At 34.2% G+C, this 21,393-nt stretch overlaps 1 protein-coding gene across 2 annotated transcripts in view; it reads right to left on the bottom strand.

Moving 5' to 3' along the window:
* Positions 1 to 21,393, bottom strand: part of BTAF1 (B-TFIID TATA-box binding protein associated factor 1) — a 74,567-nt gene that overhangs the window by 29,267 nt on the left and 23,907 nt on the right. For both annotated transcript variants that reach the window (XM_010974284.3, XM_031461383.2), the window contains 15 exons: positions 20,972 to 21,135; positions 18,709 to 18,845; positions 16,246 to 16,375; positions 15,911 to 15,979; positions 14,740 to 14,829; positions 13,942 to 14,037; positions 13,667 to 13,843; positions 12,818 to 12,958; positions 11,856 to 11,980; positions 9,253 to 9,373; positions 6,360 to 6,464; positions 5,099 to 5,248; positions 4,662 to 4,804; positions 4,222 to 4,396; positions 2,536 to 2,739 (listed from right to left, as the gene is read on the bottom strand). In XM_010974284.3, coding sequence (XP_010972586.1) covers positions 2,536 to 2,739; positions 4,222 to 4,396; positions 4,662 to 4,804; positions 5,099 to 5,248; positions 6,360 to 6,464; positions 9,253 to 9,373; positions 11,856 to 11,980; positions 12,818 to 12,958; positions 13,667 to 13,843; positions 13,942 to 14,037; positions 14,740 to 14,829; positions 15,911 to 15,979; positions 16,246 to 16,375; positions 18,709 to 18,845; positions 20,972 to 21,135 — 2,027 coding nt within the window. The remainder of the gene's footprint in view (positions 1 to 2,535; positions 2,740 to 4,221; positions 4,397 to 4,661; positions 4,805 to 5,098; positions 5,249 to 6,359; positions 6,465 to 9,252; positions 9,374 to 11,855; positions 11,981 to 12,817; positions 12,959 to 13,666; positions 13,844 to 13,941; positions 14,038 to 14,739; positions 14,830 to 15,910; positions 15,980 to 16,245; positions 16,376 to 18,708; positions 18,846 to 20,971; positions 21,136 to 21,393) is intronic.

The raw sequence follows: 21,393 nt of genomic DNA, 5'->3' as shown, positions 1-21,393 counted from the left end.
GATCTTCGGGAAATGCCTACATTTTGGCAGGTATGAGAAAAAGAGGAATGCAAAGAAAGATACAAAGGGCAGTGGCTTCTAGCCAAGGCTAGAACTAATCTTTTAAAATTGCTCTTCCCTGAAATACGCTCTTCCAGAGACTCCAAAACCCCAAGTCAAAACCACTGGACTAATGAAGCTGATGACACAGAACAGTAGCTTCTCTGGGGAGTAAGAGGTCTGAATACAAAAAGCTTGAAGAGGCCATATAGTAGCTTTAAAAAGAAACGTTTCTGGAGACAATAAAAAGGGATCTCAGACCTTAAAGAAGATTTGAGATTTCATTCCAGGAAGGCAAATTTCGGGGAAGAGGAGGCAAAAAGGAGAAATTACAGAAAAACAACAACCAGAAAAACAACTCAGAAAAAACTGCAGCAATTTTAGCTTTCTCTCACAGGTGAGAATTAAAAAAAAAAAAAATTTCAACTGTATTATTTTTTAGTAAGAAATGAAGCATGCTATTTCACAGGGACCAACATAAGTAAAGTGGCTGCGTTTCTGATCCTGTAACTCAAAAAAGGAAGAACTCATTTACATCATCTAACTTCAAGGACTTACTAAGTACAAAGCTACAGTAATCAAGACATTGGTGCTGGCATAAGGAGAGAGAAATAGATTGAATAGAGCCCAGATACAGACCTACACTTAAACTTCAACTAATTTTTGACAAAGGTACCAAAGCAATCCAATGGGGAAAGGAAAATCTTTTCAATAAATGATCATGGAAAAACTGGATTATCTATATAAAAAAAAAAATGCAATCTCTACTTCACACTATACATAGACATTAATTCAATATGGATAACTAAACATAAAAACTAAAAGCTTCAGAAGAAAATTTATGTGCATACCTTTGCCACCTGAAGATAAGAAAGGGTACCTTAGGTCACAGAACACAATAACCATAAAAGAAGACAACTGATAAATTAGACTTCATCAAAACTTAAAAATATCTGTTCATCCAAAGACACTATTAAGAAAACGCAAAGGCAAGCCGCATAACACTGGGAGAAAATATTCGGAAAGCATCTATCTGACAAAAAGAACTGGTATCCAGGATAGATAAAGAACTCCTACAACTCAATAGTAAAAAGACAACCTTATTAACAATAGACAAAAGATCTGAACAGAAATTTCAGAAAGGAAGATCAACAAATGGCCAATAAGACATAAAAAAAGTGTTGAACACATTAGTTATCAAGAAAATGCAGGTTACAACCACAATGACATTATCACACAACCATCAGAAGGGCAAAAATTAACAGGAGTAACCATGACCAAATGTTGGTGTTGATGTGGAACAACCAGAACTCTCATATAGTACTGATTAGAAAGTAAAATGATGCAACCACTTTGGGAAAAGTGCAATTTTTTATAAAACTAAATAAACACCTACCATATGACCCAGCAATTCCACTCCTATGTGTTTATCGAAGAGAACGGAAAATATATGCCTACAAAAAGACTTGTACAAGAATGTTTATAACAGCTCTGTTCAAAACAGCCCAAAACTTTGGACAACCCTAGTGTTCATGAATAAGAGAAGGGCTTACACTAATTGTGGTATATTTATACAATGAAAGAAAACTCAGCAATAAAAAAGAATGAATTATTGATATATATAACATGGATGAATTTTTAAAACATGCTGGAAAAAATTCTTAAACCAAACAGCACAGAGTGTATGATTCCATTTATATGAAATTCTAGAACAGGCAAAATCTATGGTGAAGGAAAAATTAGAACAGTGGTTATTTAAGAGCAGGCAATTGACAGGGAAGTGGTGATGGCACTGTATCTTGACTGAGGTTTGGGTTTCATAGGTATATGCAACTGTTAAAATTCATGAAATGTTCCATTTGAGATCTGTACAATTCACAGTACATAAATATTACCTCAAAAAAGAGGAAAAACATAAATATTGAATTTTAGTTAATGACACACATGTTGAAGTGTACTGATACCTGCAACTTACTTAGTAATGCATCAAAAAATTAAGATGGATTGAAGTTTGAATAAAGGGGTAGAGAGTTGCATATGTAATAAAGCAAATGTAATAAAATGCTGACTGTGGATTCTAATTGGTATGTGAGTATATGGGTATACAAATGGTCATTGTATAATTCTCTTACCTTTATTTTTAATGTTTGAATATTTCCATTATAAGCTGGGAAGTGAGGGGAGAAATACTCAGGAACTTAGAATCAACTTTTTTCTATACTCTGCCAGTCTTAAGCAAAACTGAGAAATGACAAATAATGGAACAGCTTTTTCTAATAAAGGTGTATTGGTTTGTCAGAATCTGAGACTTAAAAAAAATTTACTTCCCCATCTTCTTATTTCAAGAAAGTCAACACAATAAAATAACCTTTCTAAAGGGCAGGGATGATAGACTACCAAGCCACAAACAGATTCAACAAATTAGTTTTTGTGGTAAATGTGACATGACAAATTTATTTCATGCTCTACAATTAATAAAGTTACTTCTTTACTCACCAGATCATTAGCTTGATCTATTGTAAAAACATTGTTGTTTACTCTATTACCAACTTCAATATGTGCATCAGCTAATGATGAAATAAGCTGTTTACACTCATTCTGCATTCGTGTGAATGGAACGGCAATTTCATCATAATATAAATGTTCTGAAAGGATATCAAGTAAACGTGGCTGCACGGCTAGGGTAACAGCTCTACACTCCTAAAATATAACAGACAACAAATATTCAGGGCAAATATGTAAACATAATTCTAGAAATGCATAAATCTTCACTTGCAAACTACCAAGTCTAAATTCCTACTGACTTTGAATCTATTTTCTGTTATCTCCCAGAACAACATAGTTAGTTGCACAGAGAAAAGGTATTACATCCAAACTACTCTAAAATTTTAATATGAATGACTATAGAACATGCATGTGAACTATGACAATTTCATTAAATTTTCCACCTAATTACTCTTACTTTATTCTGAATTTATTCCAAGTTTATATATGTATTATATAGCACATAAAATATACAACTGTAAAAAGAAATCAGTCAGAAAACACTTAGCATGCACTAAAAATGTTATTTAAAAACTCATTAGATTTCTTAACAGCTGAACCCATAGCTTCACATGCCATACTGTAGAAATGGATATATAATTTAAAAGCTACTTACCTGCCCCCAAATTTAACTAACCCTTCCCACTCTCTCTGGTTGTTGCCTGCCCCAACCAGAGGGGGAATGACCTCAGTGGTGAGCCATGAGGGGTTCTGTGGGATCTGGGTGATCAGCCTGGGCTTCACAGAGTAAGTCCAGAGAAGCTCTGTGAGGGTCCAGAAACCGAACTGTCAACACTTGCTGCTGAGTCTGAGAGGCACAAAAACACAGCATCACTGCCTCTCCAGCACACCGAGTCCTGCCTAAAAACAGACGAGCCTTGCTTCTTTCCAGAGGCAAAGCTGGGGTCTCAGTTGCAATAGAGCATGGCTCAATTACTTTTAGACATAACTTTGACAAACTGCTAAGAGGCAGTAACAAGCAACTCTCACAGCAAGTGCAGACAGTTAAATTTCCAGAATTCCAGTCAATGGAATAAACAAAGCCAGCAGGAAGTTTCTTTGATTTACAGAAGCAAGTCTTACACAAAATCATACATCTTACTAAAAGTTAAAGATTACAGGGGCTGCAAGGGAATGGCTTATTTGGAAACAAAGATCTAGGTTTAAATGTGGAGATTTTATTCTTCCTGTGACTAAAAATCTGCCCTTGCTACTACTCACACAAATGGGTTTCTATTACTCAAAGCCTCTTATCTGCTGTAGTTTTAAGTAATATCTGAGAGAGATACAGATAAATAAATGACCAACAGTTTCTGGACAGCTTCCATACATACACGTGTTTTTTAGAAGGAACATTTCTGAACAGACTATAGGATCAAGAGCAAATATTAAGTATGGGCACAGCTAGCAGTCTCAGGTATAAGACAGAGGTCTAAGAAAAAAGTCTAGGGTGAAAGGCAAATGAGAGAGAAACAATGTTTCAATATAATTTGGAATACTTTCCTATAACTGTTGGATAAAATTTTATAGAGAAAATTTTCACTTTTATGTTTATAAAATATAATGAAAATAATCTTAACGGCTAATGGAAACTTGTTTACTTAATTTGTCTTCACTACTTTTGGGGCAAAATCTTACCTTCTGTAAAGCAGCCCATTCACAGATTACCAAAGCTACACTAATTCTCTGTAAGGCAGACTTGGAGTTCAAATGGAAGAGTAGTAACTGGCCAAGGGATTCAGCTGGTTTAATTTCTTGGGTTACCACATTTACACCTGGATCACAAATACAGCAACACAGTGCTCCTAACAACCTAAGAGGGAGAAAAAAATAAGTTAATATAGAAGTTGAAGTAAAATTTCCTCTACTGAAACTATTAACTTTTCCCAAGGAAGACATAACTCTTATCTTATCTATCTTCAAAAAATATATATAAATCCTGTTTTTAAAACTTTAAAAAAGTTGTTTTCTTACGCTTTAGTTTTTTCTTCCTCTGTAACTAGTGTGATGAAGGAAGGACTGACAGACACATCAGAGGAATCTTTTGGTTAAATGACTTTCAATTTATATATACTTACTTGGCTGCCATCATTCTGGCCCGCATAACTACAAAATCTCTGGTGGCAGGATCTTCCATGATGGTATCTGCACCTGCAATGTACTCCTGAAGTACTTCTTTACTCTGGCTTTGGCCTTGGCGCACCTTAACACCTGTTTTTTCCTGGAGGGAATAAGGGGGAAAACAATAATCAAAGATTAATCACTAAAGTTTAATACACAAAAACAAAAATACTCTCATTTGTTATAATCCCAATAAAATATAGTTCTTTTCACAAAATCTCAATGGATAAAAACTACTATGCATTTTGTCAAGGTCCTAATAAAATAATTTTATGTTACATTAATGATATCACACTTATAAAACAGCAGTACACACTTCTTACATGGTTACATGGTTACTGTATTAATAATTATAAGCTGAACATACAAATACATTATGTCCCTCTACACTTACCTTGGCTCTAGCTTTTACTTCCAGCAACATATTTAAATCAATAGGTAAATGAGAAGGCTGCATCATTAAACAAAGCCAAGCACCCATCCATGGACAAGCAGCTGCTACCACATACTGAACTGAAGCCTTGCTCAACAATTCCATCCAAACCTACAGAATAGAAGGGGAACAATAAAGTAAAATTTTCCAGCGAGGCCTAATAAAACCTAACACTTATTTTTAAAGATACTGAAATGAAAAAAATAAGTAGGAAACAGCACAGAGATTAATTTTAAAATTCAATGTAGAGGCTTATTTCTAAATACTGTTTTTGGGTAGGTTTGTATACTAAAAAAAGTAATATAAAAGGAAGTTTTCAAAAAAGGAATAAAAAAAATCTTCAGTTTTTTATGAAAATCGTCTAAAATAAAAGGTACTCATAAAAATAAGTTATCAAAATCTCAGTAAGTGTCTGAAATCCTTTGTATGTATCATAAAGCTTGATGCAGTCCTATATTCAACACATGCTGCAATATATAACAGCCCCTGATAAATACCCTCTGCTAAATTTAGAGGTAGTAATATCCTAGTATAAATTAATAACAGTATAAGTCTTGACTCATGATCTTACTCAATAAGGTAACTTTCTTGATGTCTAACATTAAACAGGCTAAGGCCAGCATGTAGAAATAACACCACTGTTAATCTAAGGCTGTTAACAATGAACCACCTCAAGAGGTCAATAATTCAAAACTAATTTAACAGGTTTTAAAGGTATAATAGTGCCATTTCCTTCCATAAATATTATTAAATATATCAAATGGCTCTTCTTTAAAGGTTCCAACACATATAAACAATCTTGCTAAGTAAGGGGAAGAAAGTACAAATCTAAATTATGACAATCAGACTCTATGTATTAACAATAAATCCCAAAAGATACTTTGCAGGATCAATAAGCATACTGATAAATAGCAAAATGAGTGATGGAGAAAAGCAGTCTTTCCTTCATTTTATTTTCTGTATTGAGGCTATAAGAAAGCACTTAAAACACTTGCCTAGTAGGTCATATAAGTAGCATGGCCAACCCAGACTTAACTATTATACTCTGTAAGAAGCCTATTTCCCTGTCTCATCTTACAGATCTCCAGACTGTTCAAATCTTACAAATGAGTTCTAATTTCTTTAAATTCCTAATCAGCAAATAGTACAGCAATTATGAAAAATTTTAAAAATCTACCAAGATACTGGGAAAAGGAGTACAAATATATTATTCACTGTGTACCTTGTGAATGAGGTCCAGAATTTCCTGGCTGCTTTCTAAAACACAGAACTGAAAAATGTGCCGAAGCATATCAGGAAGGATAGGTATAAGCCAAGATGAAGAGTTCTAAAAACAAAAACAGAATCAAAACTATAGCATATAATTCTTGGATGTTAGCTTACTTAAAAAGTTATGTCAAATAACAGAGGTATTACCATGAAAAGACTATACGACTTTACCAAAAAGGTTCAACTGGTGATAAATTTTGAGAAGATTTTGGAGCAACAGTACCATGTTTATTATTCCAATAGATTGAAGAAATTAAATGGCATTCAATCACTAGGAAGCTGGAGAAAGTCTGATTATGATTAACAACACTGAATTTTGCTTCTCATAAATTGAAATCATCATCTCTCTAGAAGCAAGCTCTAACCGGCAACATCTCTTTGGTTACATTAGGGAAATGCGAAAAAAGATCAGATTACTGCTGCTATGCTAGGTGATCAGAGGTAAGTACTATGTGATCACTCTTCATGCAGTAGAACTGAACTGCAATTAATGGAAGTAATGAGTAAACTGTGAGATGATAACCAACCCAGAAAACTGAACTTTGAGTTCACTACAAAATTAAGGCAAAGGTTCTTAATCTATTTTGGGCCAGGGATTCTTTGAAAATTTGATGAAAACTATGCACCTCTTTTCTTAGAAAAATACACTTACATACATACTTAGGTATAACATTTTGCTTTCAATTTTAGAGGGTTCAGGGATTTCCTTAAGCCCAGGTTTAGAAACTCAATCTAAGGAATTTTTCAACAATTCAAAAGCCCACTCAAATCAAGCAATCAAATAGTTCTTAATTAAATGTCTATTGTGTGCCCAGAATTCTAAAAAAAGGGATCTCACATGTTGTCTATTGTTGTTCAAATAATTACAAGCTCACTGAATAAGAGCTAAAAATTCTATTAACTAGTTCACAGTACTTATTATCACTTCCTTCCACAATTTTTTTTTAAGCAAAAAATAGCTGTGTGGAAGAGACTGAAGAAAAATTTGAAAAATTTAAGCCAGAAGGTCTAGGAGATAATGCATAACTTAGAAAGGTACCTATAATTTTCTAGCCAGGAAAATTAATGAAAAAGATAGAACCAGAGTTATATGTTTCTCAAAATGGTTTGAAAGACTGCAAAATAATCAGCTAGGGGAGCTACTTTTCACTGAATGGGAAAGGGAAGCTAGAAAGAAGAAAAGTTCTCTTTCTTTTCTCATCAGAGAGAATTTAGGGACAATCCAAAGAGAATCAGGAAAGCTATAATAGCAAGAAGCAAACAATTTAATATTACTCTTCCATAATCTCTTCTCATTTTTCCCATCATATTTACCAATTTCTTAACCCACCCCAACACCATCATTGGAAATCCAAAGTTGCTTGCAGATCCTAAAGCCACACATATAGAGAAAGATTCCCCCTCTATAAACAAAAAATGTGGTATAAATTGTTGTAGACTCCTCAAGCTATAAACTTTGTTACTCTAGTGAATTCTACCTTGTAATTATTAAAAACAACCAGGGGAAGGAAGGGATGAAGAGAGAGATCACAGCGGGGTTTTGGGGTAGAGAAACTATTCTGTATGATACAATAATGATGGAAAGATGTTATTATACATTCATCAAAATCAACAGAATGAATGTGCAACATCAAACTTGAAGCCTAAAGTAAACTATGGACTTTGGTTGATAATGACACGTCAATGTTTGTTCAGTGATTATAACAAATGTACCACTCTGATAAGGGATGCTGATGGTGAGAGAAGCTATGTTTGGGAAAGGGTAGGAAGTATATGGATGGCACCCTGTACTTCTTGTTTAATTTTGCCATGAACCTAAAATGGCTCTAAAAAGTAAAGCCAGTAAATAAAAATAAAATTAAAAAAATAAAAACCTAACCAAACAAACAAAAAAATCCCATCCCTAGGATACACAGGGCAGTATCATTGAAGGAACCAGTATTTAAAAAAATGCAGATTCTCCAGGAGCATAAGATAAAGACTGTTTAGCAGAAAACACAAGATGAGGCTAGGAAAACAGCTATAGGCCAAATGCAGTCCATCTGAACAACTGTGCAAGCATCTCCTTTTAAATATGGTTGCAAAAAGTTACATGCTTTAGCTCATTATTAGTATTTTCTTAAAAAAATCATTTGTTATAACTTGGCCCATCCAGAGTCAGTCTGCCTCTTGCAGATCAGAAAGTGGGACCACCTGTTTTCATTAATTTTGTACCTGTCTTCCAGTAGGCACTGATTTAGGCAGGTAACCTCAAAGTGTCGGCTTGCATTTATCGGTTTATTACATTGGATTGGCTGGACAGTGGGGGCACAGTGAGGGGTGCGGCACTTTCAGCCCTTTAGAAATTATCCACCTTGGGATTTTCCTCCCACAAATTTTTAAAAACAGTCAGTGGACTTCTAGTATGCTACTAACTAGGAGTCTACTAGTCAAAAATTTTCCTCCTAATCTTAGGCAAAGTAAAGTTCTGATGACTATTTAGTACTAGTCTATCAGTGTAATCTGAAACACAGAAAAATTCCTACCACAAACTGTTTACTTCACCAAGTTTAAATTAACTATAATCTGGATCACTACAACCCAAGTTATAAGTGAACTCATGTTTTAAGAGAGCTTTAAGTACTATTCCAAGTGCTGGGAACAGGAACACAACCTAGAACAAAGTATTAAAATATTTCTGCCCTCATGGTGATTCTATTATATGTCTACATGGTCATGGTCACCACACCAATTTTAGTAGGTCCAGCATTCCCCTGGTCTTTATATGTGATCAGGTCACCCTTCCTACAGATTTCCTAAAATTAATTTATATAAATTTCAAGATTACTACAGTTATTAGTTCTTACCTGGTCCTGTGTTGATAATAACGTGAACAGAGTTTCCAACGCTGCTCTTCGAACTGATGATATAGTGTGATGCAAAAAAGGCCAGACACGTGGAACTAAAACTGTGAGTGACTGTTGAATACTAATAAAGAAGACACAAATTAATCTTACTCATTCTCAATGGGAGCTCTGTTGGTTGATACATTATCTACATATCATTTCTTTGTGGACCTGGCATCTTTTTTGATTAATAATTCTAAATAGATAATACAATTTCCATATGAACATTCATTTAACACCCTCATTCAAAACTGTTTTACAGTACCAGAATAGCCAGAGCAAATGCAGTCATAAAGAATAGAAATATTAACATTAGGTTCTTCTATGGCACTAATGCCATGAATTACCTTTATCAAATTAGAACTTTTCAGTATAACTGCCCTATTCTCAGGAAAATGGGACATGTATCTTATCTGATAGTCAGCCAACACAAAATTAGGATTGCTAATACTTACTCCTTTCCCATGGCTAACCCCAATGGGTAACCAATAGATACACATAACTTACATCCATCCCTCTTTCGGGCCATCTCTATGACATATCAAAAGAGCAAGAGATGATATGGTTGTAGCTTTGAAATTTGTTATCCTGATTTAGCATTACTAAGTTAGGAAAACTCAAATTATCTTCCTTCTCACAGATTAGACTTTAAATGGGAAAGCAAGCAAAGCCACATCTAGGCTAACAATTTGGATCATAGGATTCCTGTCACATCCATGAGTCATATATAAAAGTTATTCAGAAAAAAAAAAGTTACTCAAATTAGGGAGTTATTTATAAGTAGGATTTGAAATATATACCTCTGTAGAAAAAACATGAGGAAGAAAGAATGTCAGTGTAACTATCTATTCTTTTGTGGCTCCTCTCAGGAGGCCCATCATTTAATGCTATTTTCGTTACTTGGAGGTTTGTATGAACATCATTTCTTACATTTATGTACACATTTAGTACATTTATGTATAAAATTATAACATAAACACATGCACAAACGGACATAAAACAGCCTCAAATATGTAAAAGCATTACAACAGGTCTTGTTAATAGTGTAACTGTTCATGCTCCAAATACATGCTGCATTTCTTCTTACATAAGCTAGAAAGTATCTGCCAAATATCACAATATATGAAGCAAATTTTCTAAGGCAATTTTGAAAAAAATCAAAAACTATATTATTTCACATTGAATTAACAGAATTTTCACCACATGCTTTCATTTTCTTACATCATCTAGCTTTCCTGACACTGTCCACTTGATTTAAAAAAAAAAAAAAGCCCTAAGCCTTTATTTAGAGCAGGTGCCAACAAACTAAGGCCCACAGTCCAAATTCACTCCACTTGGTTTTTTTAAATAAAGTTTTACTAGAGCATAGGCATATTTATTCCTTTATGTATTGTCTATGGCTGCTTTTGTGTTACAGTGGCAGAGCTGAGTAATTTTGACAGAGATCATATGGCCCACAACGCCAAAACATCACTATCTGGGCCTTCACAGAAAGAGTCTGCCAACCCCCAATATAGAGTAATTAAAAATTCTTGCATTCTGCAGCTTCAGAAGGGCTTTTACATAGATTAACTCATTTAATCCCTATACCAGTGAAAGCATTTGAAAATTAGGAAACTCCACATATGCACTACCACTTTAATTTTTCTGTTAACTTTATAGGCACTTATTTTACTATTCCAATTTGTGGGATGTTCTACTAGTCTAAACACTGAAGTACTACCAGCAGGTCAGTATTATTTGAAATATTCTCTACATGTTTTTCACATATCTATAATTTTCAATAGAAACAGACTCACTCACAGAACCAGAAATCATTCATAATCATAATCATACAACCATTCATTGAACACACTCACTGGGCTAAGAAGAGTAATTTTCTCATTTGTGATTTTTTTAAAATTGCATACAATTTTTTTTTCTGTATCTCCAAGGATACTATTAATAGAAACAATAATATTCAGGACCCAGTCTAAAAGGTAGGGAATTAATCAGCTGAGTTTCATTTCAAATATCAGAATAGGAAAACAGATGACACTTTAAATTTTTGGTTTGTTTTGGCTTCACTTAGTCTCTGTCTTTGGACATTCTGTTACGTTATTATGTACTCACTTCCTGATTAGCAATTATTGAAATCAAGAGCAAGAGTTGAAGTGAACATTACAAAGAAAAAGTTCACAGAGTAGCAAATTTTGGAATAAGTAATGCTGATGTTCAATGATAATTCTGTTAACTAAATTTCACAAAATAAGGCTAAAATTCTATATCCTGCGCTAGAGGTAAAAGTAATATGCAATAATTACATTTCTAAAGTTAACTATTACAGGATGAACAAGAAAAAGAATTCTATAGCCAAAGTAACCCAAGAATATGAGCTTTTTATGTTCCTGACCCTAAAGTGCTGGTGGGTAGACAGTAAAGAAGAAAAGGCCTCCTGAAAATACTCTTTGGCATCCCCAACTTACAGTACTGTTCTAAAAGGTGCTATTGTATTTTTAGGCTTAATTATCTGGAAATGTATGTAAACGTTTTTTTACTTTATTCCACTGAACAAAAAAAATTACCTGCATTGCTGAACCTGAGGATAAGTTAACAAAGATGAAAGAAGAGTCATAATACTATTTGTTGAAGCTGTTAGATCATCTAGTTCCAAAAGAGCATCCCATAATGTATTTATAATGAAGGGTACCTGTAAGATCAGTTATCAAGAAAAGTTATTAATTTTGCACAAAATATTCACAAGCAATGCCAAATTGTATCTCAGTAGTCACAACTGATTTAACAACACATCCAATCCCAATGACCTCGGATAGTGCCAGTTTTGAGCAAAGTTAAGAAGACATTATATGCCTCTAACAATTCTCTGCCCCTCTTTTTAATACCATTCAACTCTACTATGGCACTTCCCTTTCTAATGAAGCTCATAATGTGATGCAGAATTCAGGAACTAAGAAAGCCAATACTCTACATTATGTAAAAAACTAAACTTTGGAAGTAATACAGTGTAGAGACACAAGTCAGGACCCTCTACGTAAAGTAATTTTAATATATTTAAAATATTCCTAAGCATTATGAAAGGACAAAATTTGGTTTCTTAGCTTTTAAAACACTGATTGTTGCACTTACAAATGTAAGTGTTCTGGTTTTGATAATACAAAAGGCAGTCAGATAGACCTTAAAAGAGGAACTTCAAAAATGAGACCAGATTAAAAAACCAAAAGCCAAAAACCAAAATCAAAACAAACAAAAACCTTATATGCCTAAAATACTAGGAATAACATAAAGGAATGATTGATTTCTTCTCAAGGAAATTCTCTACATATTCTGTACATGAAAGGGAAAGATAAATAGACACAATTCACTCCTCCTAAGGACAATGTATAATCGAGATCCCATGCATCAGAGGGCTATCTGTGATAAGAAAAATAGAGAATGGAGAAAAAAGTACTCAGTGTTTTCCCTAATACTCTACATCTCAAACGTAAACAAGCTCTACAGGAAGAAAATACAAAAATACTTCATTTACTTTTTGTGTCTGAAGATACACAAGGCTTTCTACCACAGGTACTAACGATGCTGCAGCAACAGCTCTGACATCATCATCAAGGTCCTGGAGTCCTTCAATTATTCTACTTAAAACTTTAGGCAATAAAGTATTAATTACATCCTGTAAAAGAGTACACCAAAATAAATTAATTTTCTATAGTAGAATTGTTGTGCTTAAACATCTTTTATTAAATTTATATATAAAAGCATAAATTTCAGTATCTATTTAAAAAAGAATCACACAAACAGAAACAAAAAAATAACATCAATAGATGCGTATGGAACTAATCTCATCTGAAAAAGACTACAATGGTATCAGGTACTTCTTTACTCAATGTGACCTGAAACATTAGAACATGTTTTCAAGGCAAGACTGAATTCCCAGTGTGAACACACATACATACAAAGCCCTGTGCTAGAACCTTAACTTTTAGCTCTTACTCAACCACTGACAATGAAAGGGAGTGTGAGAGATAAGGGAAGAGAAAGTCAATCCCTTCCTGCTTCTCACTATTCCAAACTACTCTCTCTTCAATTGCCTCAACAGAGCCAGCCGCTAGAGGCTATTCCTGCGATCATACACTAGGAATCTGGCTGAAAACTGGTCTTCCCATGAAATAGCAACAGGTTTCCTAGTTTATCTTTTAATTTGTACTTAAATTCTTATTAGCATCACCTATGTCTATGATACTACCTCAAGAAAGCAAATCTTGAAGGACTGGCTTATTTGTAATACTAAGAATCTAAGGCCATTTCATATAATTAATGAAAATAAACTTAAGAGGGGAAAAAACTCTCTCATAAATGCTTCAAAAACTGAAGTGTTTACCTGACGAACAGCCAAAGCATATTTTATTCCTAGCAGACCACCATGTCTAACTTCCCACTGTTCTTGTGTAAGTAATTTAAGCAGCACATCCACAGTCTTATGAACTCCTGTTTCATTCATGTGTTTTAACACCACACCTAATGTTTGAGCACAAGTTTCACGAACTGGTGCCACAACCTACAGATGAGAAAGGAAGAAAACTCATTATTTGCAAAAATGTATTTTTGCAGAATTTGAAATTTAATTGGGTAAAACCTCCCTTAGGAGATACTTACTTCATCAGAAACAAAGTCTCCAAACCTGTCCAATGCAAACACACAAAGAAGTCTAATAACCAAGTCTTCCAACCACTCTTGATGCTGCTGAATCATCTGTTAAAACAATCATTTTTAAATAACAGACAAAGATTACATTTTGTATCTGGGATTGGGAAACATATTAGGTCCAAAAACTATAATTCAACTATTATAGTACAGTAACTAAAATGAAAATACTGGGACAGTTATTTTAGCTGTAGGAACAATAACCAAAATATGGAATAGTCCCAATTACTAGCTTTAATATTAAACACACCCTCTTTGATGATTATTAGATGTACTATATCAAAATCTTTAAAATTCATAAATTCCATTAAATTACTTGCACTCCAAGAGAAATTAAGAAACCACTTAAGGTTGCTCTTAATTAATCATGTTATTGTATTATCTGGCCCATTACCAGTGTCTCTATGTAACCCCAATCATATTTCTCACTGACCTCTAAACTATCCTCTTATTCATTTTACTCTACATTCTAATCCATTATATCCTGCTCAAATACTCTTGCTTCTACATATTTTTCCACTCAATGTTTCTGGACTGATCTTTCTCCTGAACTCATTCTTCCTCACTCTATAAATAATATAAACTTCTTTCTAACCTTTTTACTTTCTTTCTTATATTCACCTTTCCATATTTATTATTTATCTCTCCTTTCTACTTCATGACACATGCTCTATTACTTCCCTGTCTTGGAAAAAGAGGCCAACTACTGAAACTTGGTGGTAATTGTTGATTTACTACATTAAAACTCACCTCTTCTAAAGTGCTGTCTCCTATTTTACCACCACTTTTCCCATGAGCTTTAAGGATTTCCCTAAGTCCAGTGCCTGCACCATGTCGAACCTAAAATGAACCAAGAAATAAATATCAGAGGTTAAATGCTTAAGGAACAGTGTTTAACTGTTCTTCAGTATGAAAAACTTTTTTAGATTTTTAAGAAATAAGAACAAAGTGGCACTTCATAAGAATGTTTTTCTTCAACTATCCAAGAATTACATGTTAATTTCACAATTTTGACTATCTGGAATTTTAAAAAAAATCAAGCTAGGAAAATAGCTATTCTAAATTCTTTCTGAGATATTAACTCCTTCAGCTGTCACTCCTCTACCCTCTACTTTCATTCAGTATTATCCACAGCAAAGGAGAGAAAAGAAAGCATCAAATATTGTTCTTTATAGCCCAAATACTGTATGTATCTCCAAACAAAGTTCCAAAGCCAACAGTGTTAAACATCAAAGGAGACAGTTCAAATAAAATGTCTCATGACTAACACTTTACTGTAGCCCTGTAGCCTTCTGCAATGTTATCTGGAAGGGAAAAAACAGGCTACTGACACTGCATCCACTTATTCAAGACTCCATTTGAGTTAAGACTTGAATAGCTTTAAATGGTACACAAAGGAGCAGAAAAGGATGCTAAAAGGTACTCCAAACAGTGTTTAAAATCACCCAGAGGCCAGTTGAAGTGGGACAAAATTGTTTGAGACTACCAACTCTCAACCGCAATCACGGGAACTTCACTTACATCTCTTTTACATATTGTGAACTGCTCGAGACTTTCTTTGAAGAAATTATTTCTGAGGCTAACCTACTGCTTGGGAACTACTGGTCTTGATCAAAATTGTCCACTTCCAGAGGAAAGTTTTACTGTCTGAGAGATACACAAATCTTTGTATTATAGCTAAAAGAATGGAAACTTAGATGAAAAATTCACTAAAGAAATATGGCAAAAAGGGTACAAAAGGTGAAAATCAGTCTAAAGTTTTCTGTTTAGGAAGTGAGTGATAAGAAGTGCCCTGACCAGTGGTTCTGAGAGGGACACAGGAAAGAATGAGGGATTCTGACAAAATAGATTATGCTTTACATGGTTTCCATCATTAGCCAAGAAAACAGAACTAAGAGAAAGTCTAATGAAGAAATCTTACCTCCCAGGAGGGATTAAAAAGATCATTGCAAAGTTCTTCACAAAAGCTTTCCAAAGGCCATTCATTTGTCTGAGTAAGAAAAACAGAATTACTACTAATTTAAAAGATTTTTTTTTGGCTAATAATTTAAGCAATAAGGTGCATTTATTCGAAGATCTAGTAATAACAGTCAGGCTTTAAAATTTTTAAATAATTAGAAATTTTTACTAATGAAGTAAAGATACTTAGATTTTTAATAATACAGTTTCCTCAATTGACAGATTATTAAATACCATCTACTGACACATTAGTATGAAAAAAATTTCAAAGGACACTTTAGGGCATTTCAATAGTACCTCTTCAATTAAGGGAGAATTGTCTGGAATATTATCAATCAGGACTTTGGAATCATTTGCAGACTGATTAATAACAACATTTGCTATTTTTCGTCTCTTTTCTTCTGGTTCCCCATCAGTGCTATCATTGCTTTGGAAAAAAAAAAAAAGTCACCATTTTAAAAAGTGAATAAAGAATAACGTGACCCACAATGAATGTAAGAGAATCCATCATCTGAATAAATGTTTTGCCATATTTTGCTTATATGGCTTCCTTAAAATATCATGTATCAAATAACTAAGATTAACTGCTTAAAAATGTTTAAGCAAAATATACCCTACTACTCTTATTGATAAATGTAAAATAGGTCAATGACTTCTTGCTTTCAAACTGGATCTCAAATTTAACAAGCCTTTTTTTCCCCGTCTCTCCTACATCCAGCTTCTCTCCTTTTTATATTTAAACTCTCCTGGTCCAACAACTAAATCTGGTCCAGCATAACTTTTTTAAGCTTTTGTACCCTGGAGAAAACCAATATACTGAGTAATATACTATAATCTTACTAGTTCTTAAAAAATATAGAGATAAGACAATTGGCTAATGAAAAACATGTATAAAAAATTTGAGAAAAAATTTTATGACTAAAAGAACAAAAACAAAGGTTAGCTTAATTACAAAATATTACAAAGGACAAGACAAGTACAAAACAGCTTTACTGAATATTAACAGAAAGAATTAGCATTATTAAGGCATATATAGCATTATTTTCTACAATTATCCACCCCTCCCCACCTTCATCTTGGTGTAATTTTGGCCAACCATTTTTTCTATAAAGTGATAAAAAAAAAAAATCTGAGTCTGTCTATTATTATTCTCCTAATTCTATCTAATTCAATCTAGCCACACTGGTTGGTCATTTTACTGTCCTTGAACTTGTTAGGCATGTTTCTACTTCCACGCTTTTGTCATTGATATTCCCTCTATTCAGAATGTCTTTTCAAGGGTTAGCAACCGCAATTCCGTCATATCTTTCCTGAAAAGTTACCTCTGCAAATTCATGACCATGCTATCTAAAATTTCACTCTCCTCACTAAACATTTCACATGTTCCTTCCTTGCTTTACCTCTTTCTTCCTTCTTAACCCCTACCATTAATATGTTCTCTCTCTCTCTACATACACATGCACACACACTATACTTGCTTATTTATCTTGTTCTTCATCTGTCTTTCCCTCTAGAATGAAAGCCCGACAAAGACAAGAATTCTTATCTGTTTTATTCACTACTGAATCATTAGAGCTTAGAATAGTACCTGGCATGTAGAAGGTATTTAATAAAGATTTGTGGAATGAATGAATCATGTGTTCTGAAAAATAAGATCTCATATTTCTAACATTCAAATATTTGGGTAAAAGTCTTACATGATTATAAGCTAGCAGGAACATTTATTAGGCTACTACACGATCCTAATGAGCTGTAGTTAACAAGATCAGTAAAGATTTTATACTTAAAAAAACAACTCTACGTAAAAATTTATACCAAGCAGATGCTTATTATTTATCCCTCATGTGCCTGGCTTTTAAATAAATATGGTAAACACTTAACTTTTTAGCTTTATATGAATGGAAAGAACACCAAAAAGTTCTGTCATCTGCAATAAAACTTTATTTTCATAGGCTCTGTGTTTATTAATGCATCTACTCAAACATTCTTGGACACCATTAAAGATTCTGATTTAAGATTTGAGTCCAAGAATCTACATTTTAACAAGCCTCTCAAAGTGTTTATGAAGGGGGTTGTTTTGAACTACCCTTTGAAAAATGTTGCTCCGAGCCCTACAGATATCATTTCTATGAACTCATTAAGAAAGTGAGAGGGGGATGATATAGCTCAGTAGAGCCCACGCTTAGCATGCACAAAGTCCTGGGTTCAATCCCCAGTACCTCCATATAAATACATACATACATACACACATACATATGTACATACAACTTAATTCCCCCCCCCAAATAAATCATAAAAGTAAAATAAATAAATTTTTTAAAAAACTTAAAAAAAGTGAGGACAGGGATTTTACCCAGAGGTCTTTACTACAACAGAATTAGGAAAACAAACTGGATTATTACTATTTGGCTTAGCCCCCGCCGGAAGGAATGAGTGATGTAATACTGCTGACAGTTTCCCCTTTACAAAAGCAGTATCCTTAACTTGTGGCCCTCAGGCTCTTTCTCCGACTTCATTACTTACTACTCTGACTTCTGTCCACTCATCCCAGCCATACTGCTTTTCTTTCTGTTTCTTGATTATTCCATGACTAATGCATTTACACTTGCTCCCTCTGCCTGGAACGCACTCGCCTTGGAAGATCTTCAAGCCTCACTCAGAGTTCATAATTAGTTAGGGAAAAAAATTTTAGGAGTCAAGCAGACACAGATTTAAGCTAACCAGAATTACTGTTTTAAATAAACAGAAAAAGATTACCACCTCTTCTCATTAGTTTCCACTGCATCCCTGGATCTCTGCTTTGCAAATAACTTGGCCATTCTTTTAGCTTTGTTCTTTTGTCTATTGCTCATTCCTGTTCGAAACTCTGAGTCTATCAATTCAGCGGCCTGGAGAGTCTAAAAGAATAAAAGAATGCTGAGTTTGAACTTTTGAAGCTAAAATAAATACCCACAGCCTCAGAAGAGGATTAAAGTCCATAAATTTCACTATATACAAATTGATTACATCCTTCTTTGACAGCTTCATGTTATTCTGCCGTATGGCTATATAATTTCATTTTCTTCTTCCTTCTTCCTTATAATTCCAATTCCCAGAAAATGTTTGTGTGTTTCTTAACTTTATGTCACTGATGTGACACAAATGTATGATCCTAACTAACCCCTACTCAGGACTCTTGAAGAGGTGAGATTTCAAAATAACCATAAATACCACCCAAAAGTTATAATAATAAAGAATGTCAATAAAAAAAAAAACTAAGCAGAAAAAAATTAAAATAATTATGGCCATAAGTGATTGGTTCAGAATCCTATAGTTAAGTTAGCCTACATGCTCCTTTCCCCTTAATCAATCACTACATACTGTCTTTGCTCCTCTTTTCCATTCATGGGAGACATTATAAAGGCTGTGAAAAAAAAATGCTTTGGCCCAAGCCTAAAAATCCTTTCGGCCCTGAACTGATTAAGACTCAACTGAGATGTACACTTCTACAACCAAGTAGGTCACTGGTGTGACTGCCCCGCTGCAGACTTGGTCCAGAGGCCACCAGCACACACAAGGCAGCGCAGCAGTGATGACCCCATGGCAACAACCAGCCTCAAGCAACTCTTGCCAAAGATGTGTGACATCTAAGGCCAAGCAAATTTGGATACTGCAAACCTCAAATTGGCTGCTGCCCATCCTATATCCAACCATTCTGTCCACAGCCCATTTTCTCTAATACACCTGCCCATTCATTTCCTTACACGATGTCCAATTACCACACTGTGATCACATTACTACATTTTTGTTCTCCTTTACTTTATTCTATTTTCTTCTTTATTTTTAATTTTTATCTTATGTTTCCCTTTGTACCTCATTTCTTTCTGTTCCTTCCTGGTTGCCAGCATATTTTCTGCCTCTTTATCCTCTTCTTTTTCCCTCCAGAATCTGCCTTTTTTTCTTGTCTGCAAAAGTTCTTCATCCTCACACACCCCTAATCCTAAAAAATGTATTTAAAAATTCTGACGGTTTAAAGGACAACTAGTATAAAGGTAAACAGAACCATTCTCCACTTAAGCAAAGGCTAAGGGAATGAGACGATATGGGTTTCATGTAAAGCAGGAATTCTTAATGGAACTCATGGATCCCTAAAAGGACATTGCAGGGGTAAGAGAAAAGAGTACTAAACCCCTTATTAAAATGTAGTATTTCACAATTATGTGAATTTTTCTGAGGAGAGAGCCACAGCTTTTACTGGAGCTTAAAGAGTCTAATAAAAAAGAAGCACACAGGCATCCACTAGTAATTGGGAAAATAGAGAAAAAGGAGAAATATAGACCAAAATCATGGTACAGCCATATAACAAAACAGTACAATGCTGTCAATAAAGAATTTGATCAATCTGCATATACTGATGTATTAAGCTATAGGATTTGGAAAAAAGTAGATGGCTTACAAGGACTTGTGCATACATAGAAAATTTTAGGAAGGATGCACAAATAACTTTAGAAGGGTTGCCTTGGGACATAGGGACATGGGTGCCCATTAATTACTGAAAAGAAACTTCTTTTGCTTCATACTGTATGCCTTTTTGCATTGTTTGAAAGGTTTCTTTTTATCATATTTGTTATCTTCTCACATAAAAGAATAAATCATAGCTCTAAAGATTTCTAGTATCATCACATCTGACTATGGCAGCCCCTACTATCTCCCCATTCTCTGAAACATTTACTTTTTTTCCCCTTCATTAAAAAACAAAGGAAAGAGCAATTGATGCAGCTAGGATTTCTCAATACCAGTGGTCCTACAAGGTCCACCACAGCTTTTATCTAATAGTCCGGTGTCTATGAGGTAGGTTGAACCTCTGTCTCTTTAGAATCTGTCGCTAGAAATCCAACTTTACGAAGACACTAAATTATGGTAGAGCTAAACAACAAAGAGCAGAAATAAGGAATTCATTTTTTTTTAAATTGCAATTTATAGCAAAATAAAGCAAACCCTTTGTATTATTACTTGCAATCAAATAACCAAAGGTTTTACCTACAGGTTGTTTGTTTACAAGGGCTGCTGAAGTTGGGGTATAATCCAAATCTTCATCATTGAAGAGTTCTTCAGTGCTCATTCCAATGGCTTCTCCCATATTAAGGCCAAGTTTCTTCTGTAATAGTTTTCGCTGGCGTGCTATCCTCTCTTTAGGATCCACTTCACCTTTAAACAAAAAAGAAATAAATTTCCTCCAAATCACTTGAGAAGTTTTTTAATATGTGAAGATCAGACTTGATTAAAATTTTTAAAAAATGTTTTAAACTATCAGACTACCTCTCTGACAATAAAACAAACCACGCTTACAAACTGTGATCATGTTATAAACTTTATTACCAGGGAGAGTATAGCTCAGTGGTAGAGTACATGCTTAGCATGCAGGAGGTCCTGGGTTCAATCCCCAGTACCTCCGACAGATAAATA

The sequence above is a fragment of the Camelus dromedarius genome, chromosome 8 (genome assembly GCF_036321535.1).
Source record: "Camelus dromedarius isolate mCamDro1 chromosome 8, mCamDro1.pat, whole genome shotgun sequence".
NCBI lineage: Eukaryota > Metazoa > Chordata > Mammalia > Artiodactyla > Camelidae > Camelus > Camelus dromedarius.
Note: the sequence above shows the minus strand (reverse complement) of the source record. Positions and strands in the feature narration are given on the sequence as shown.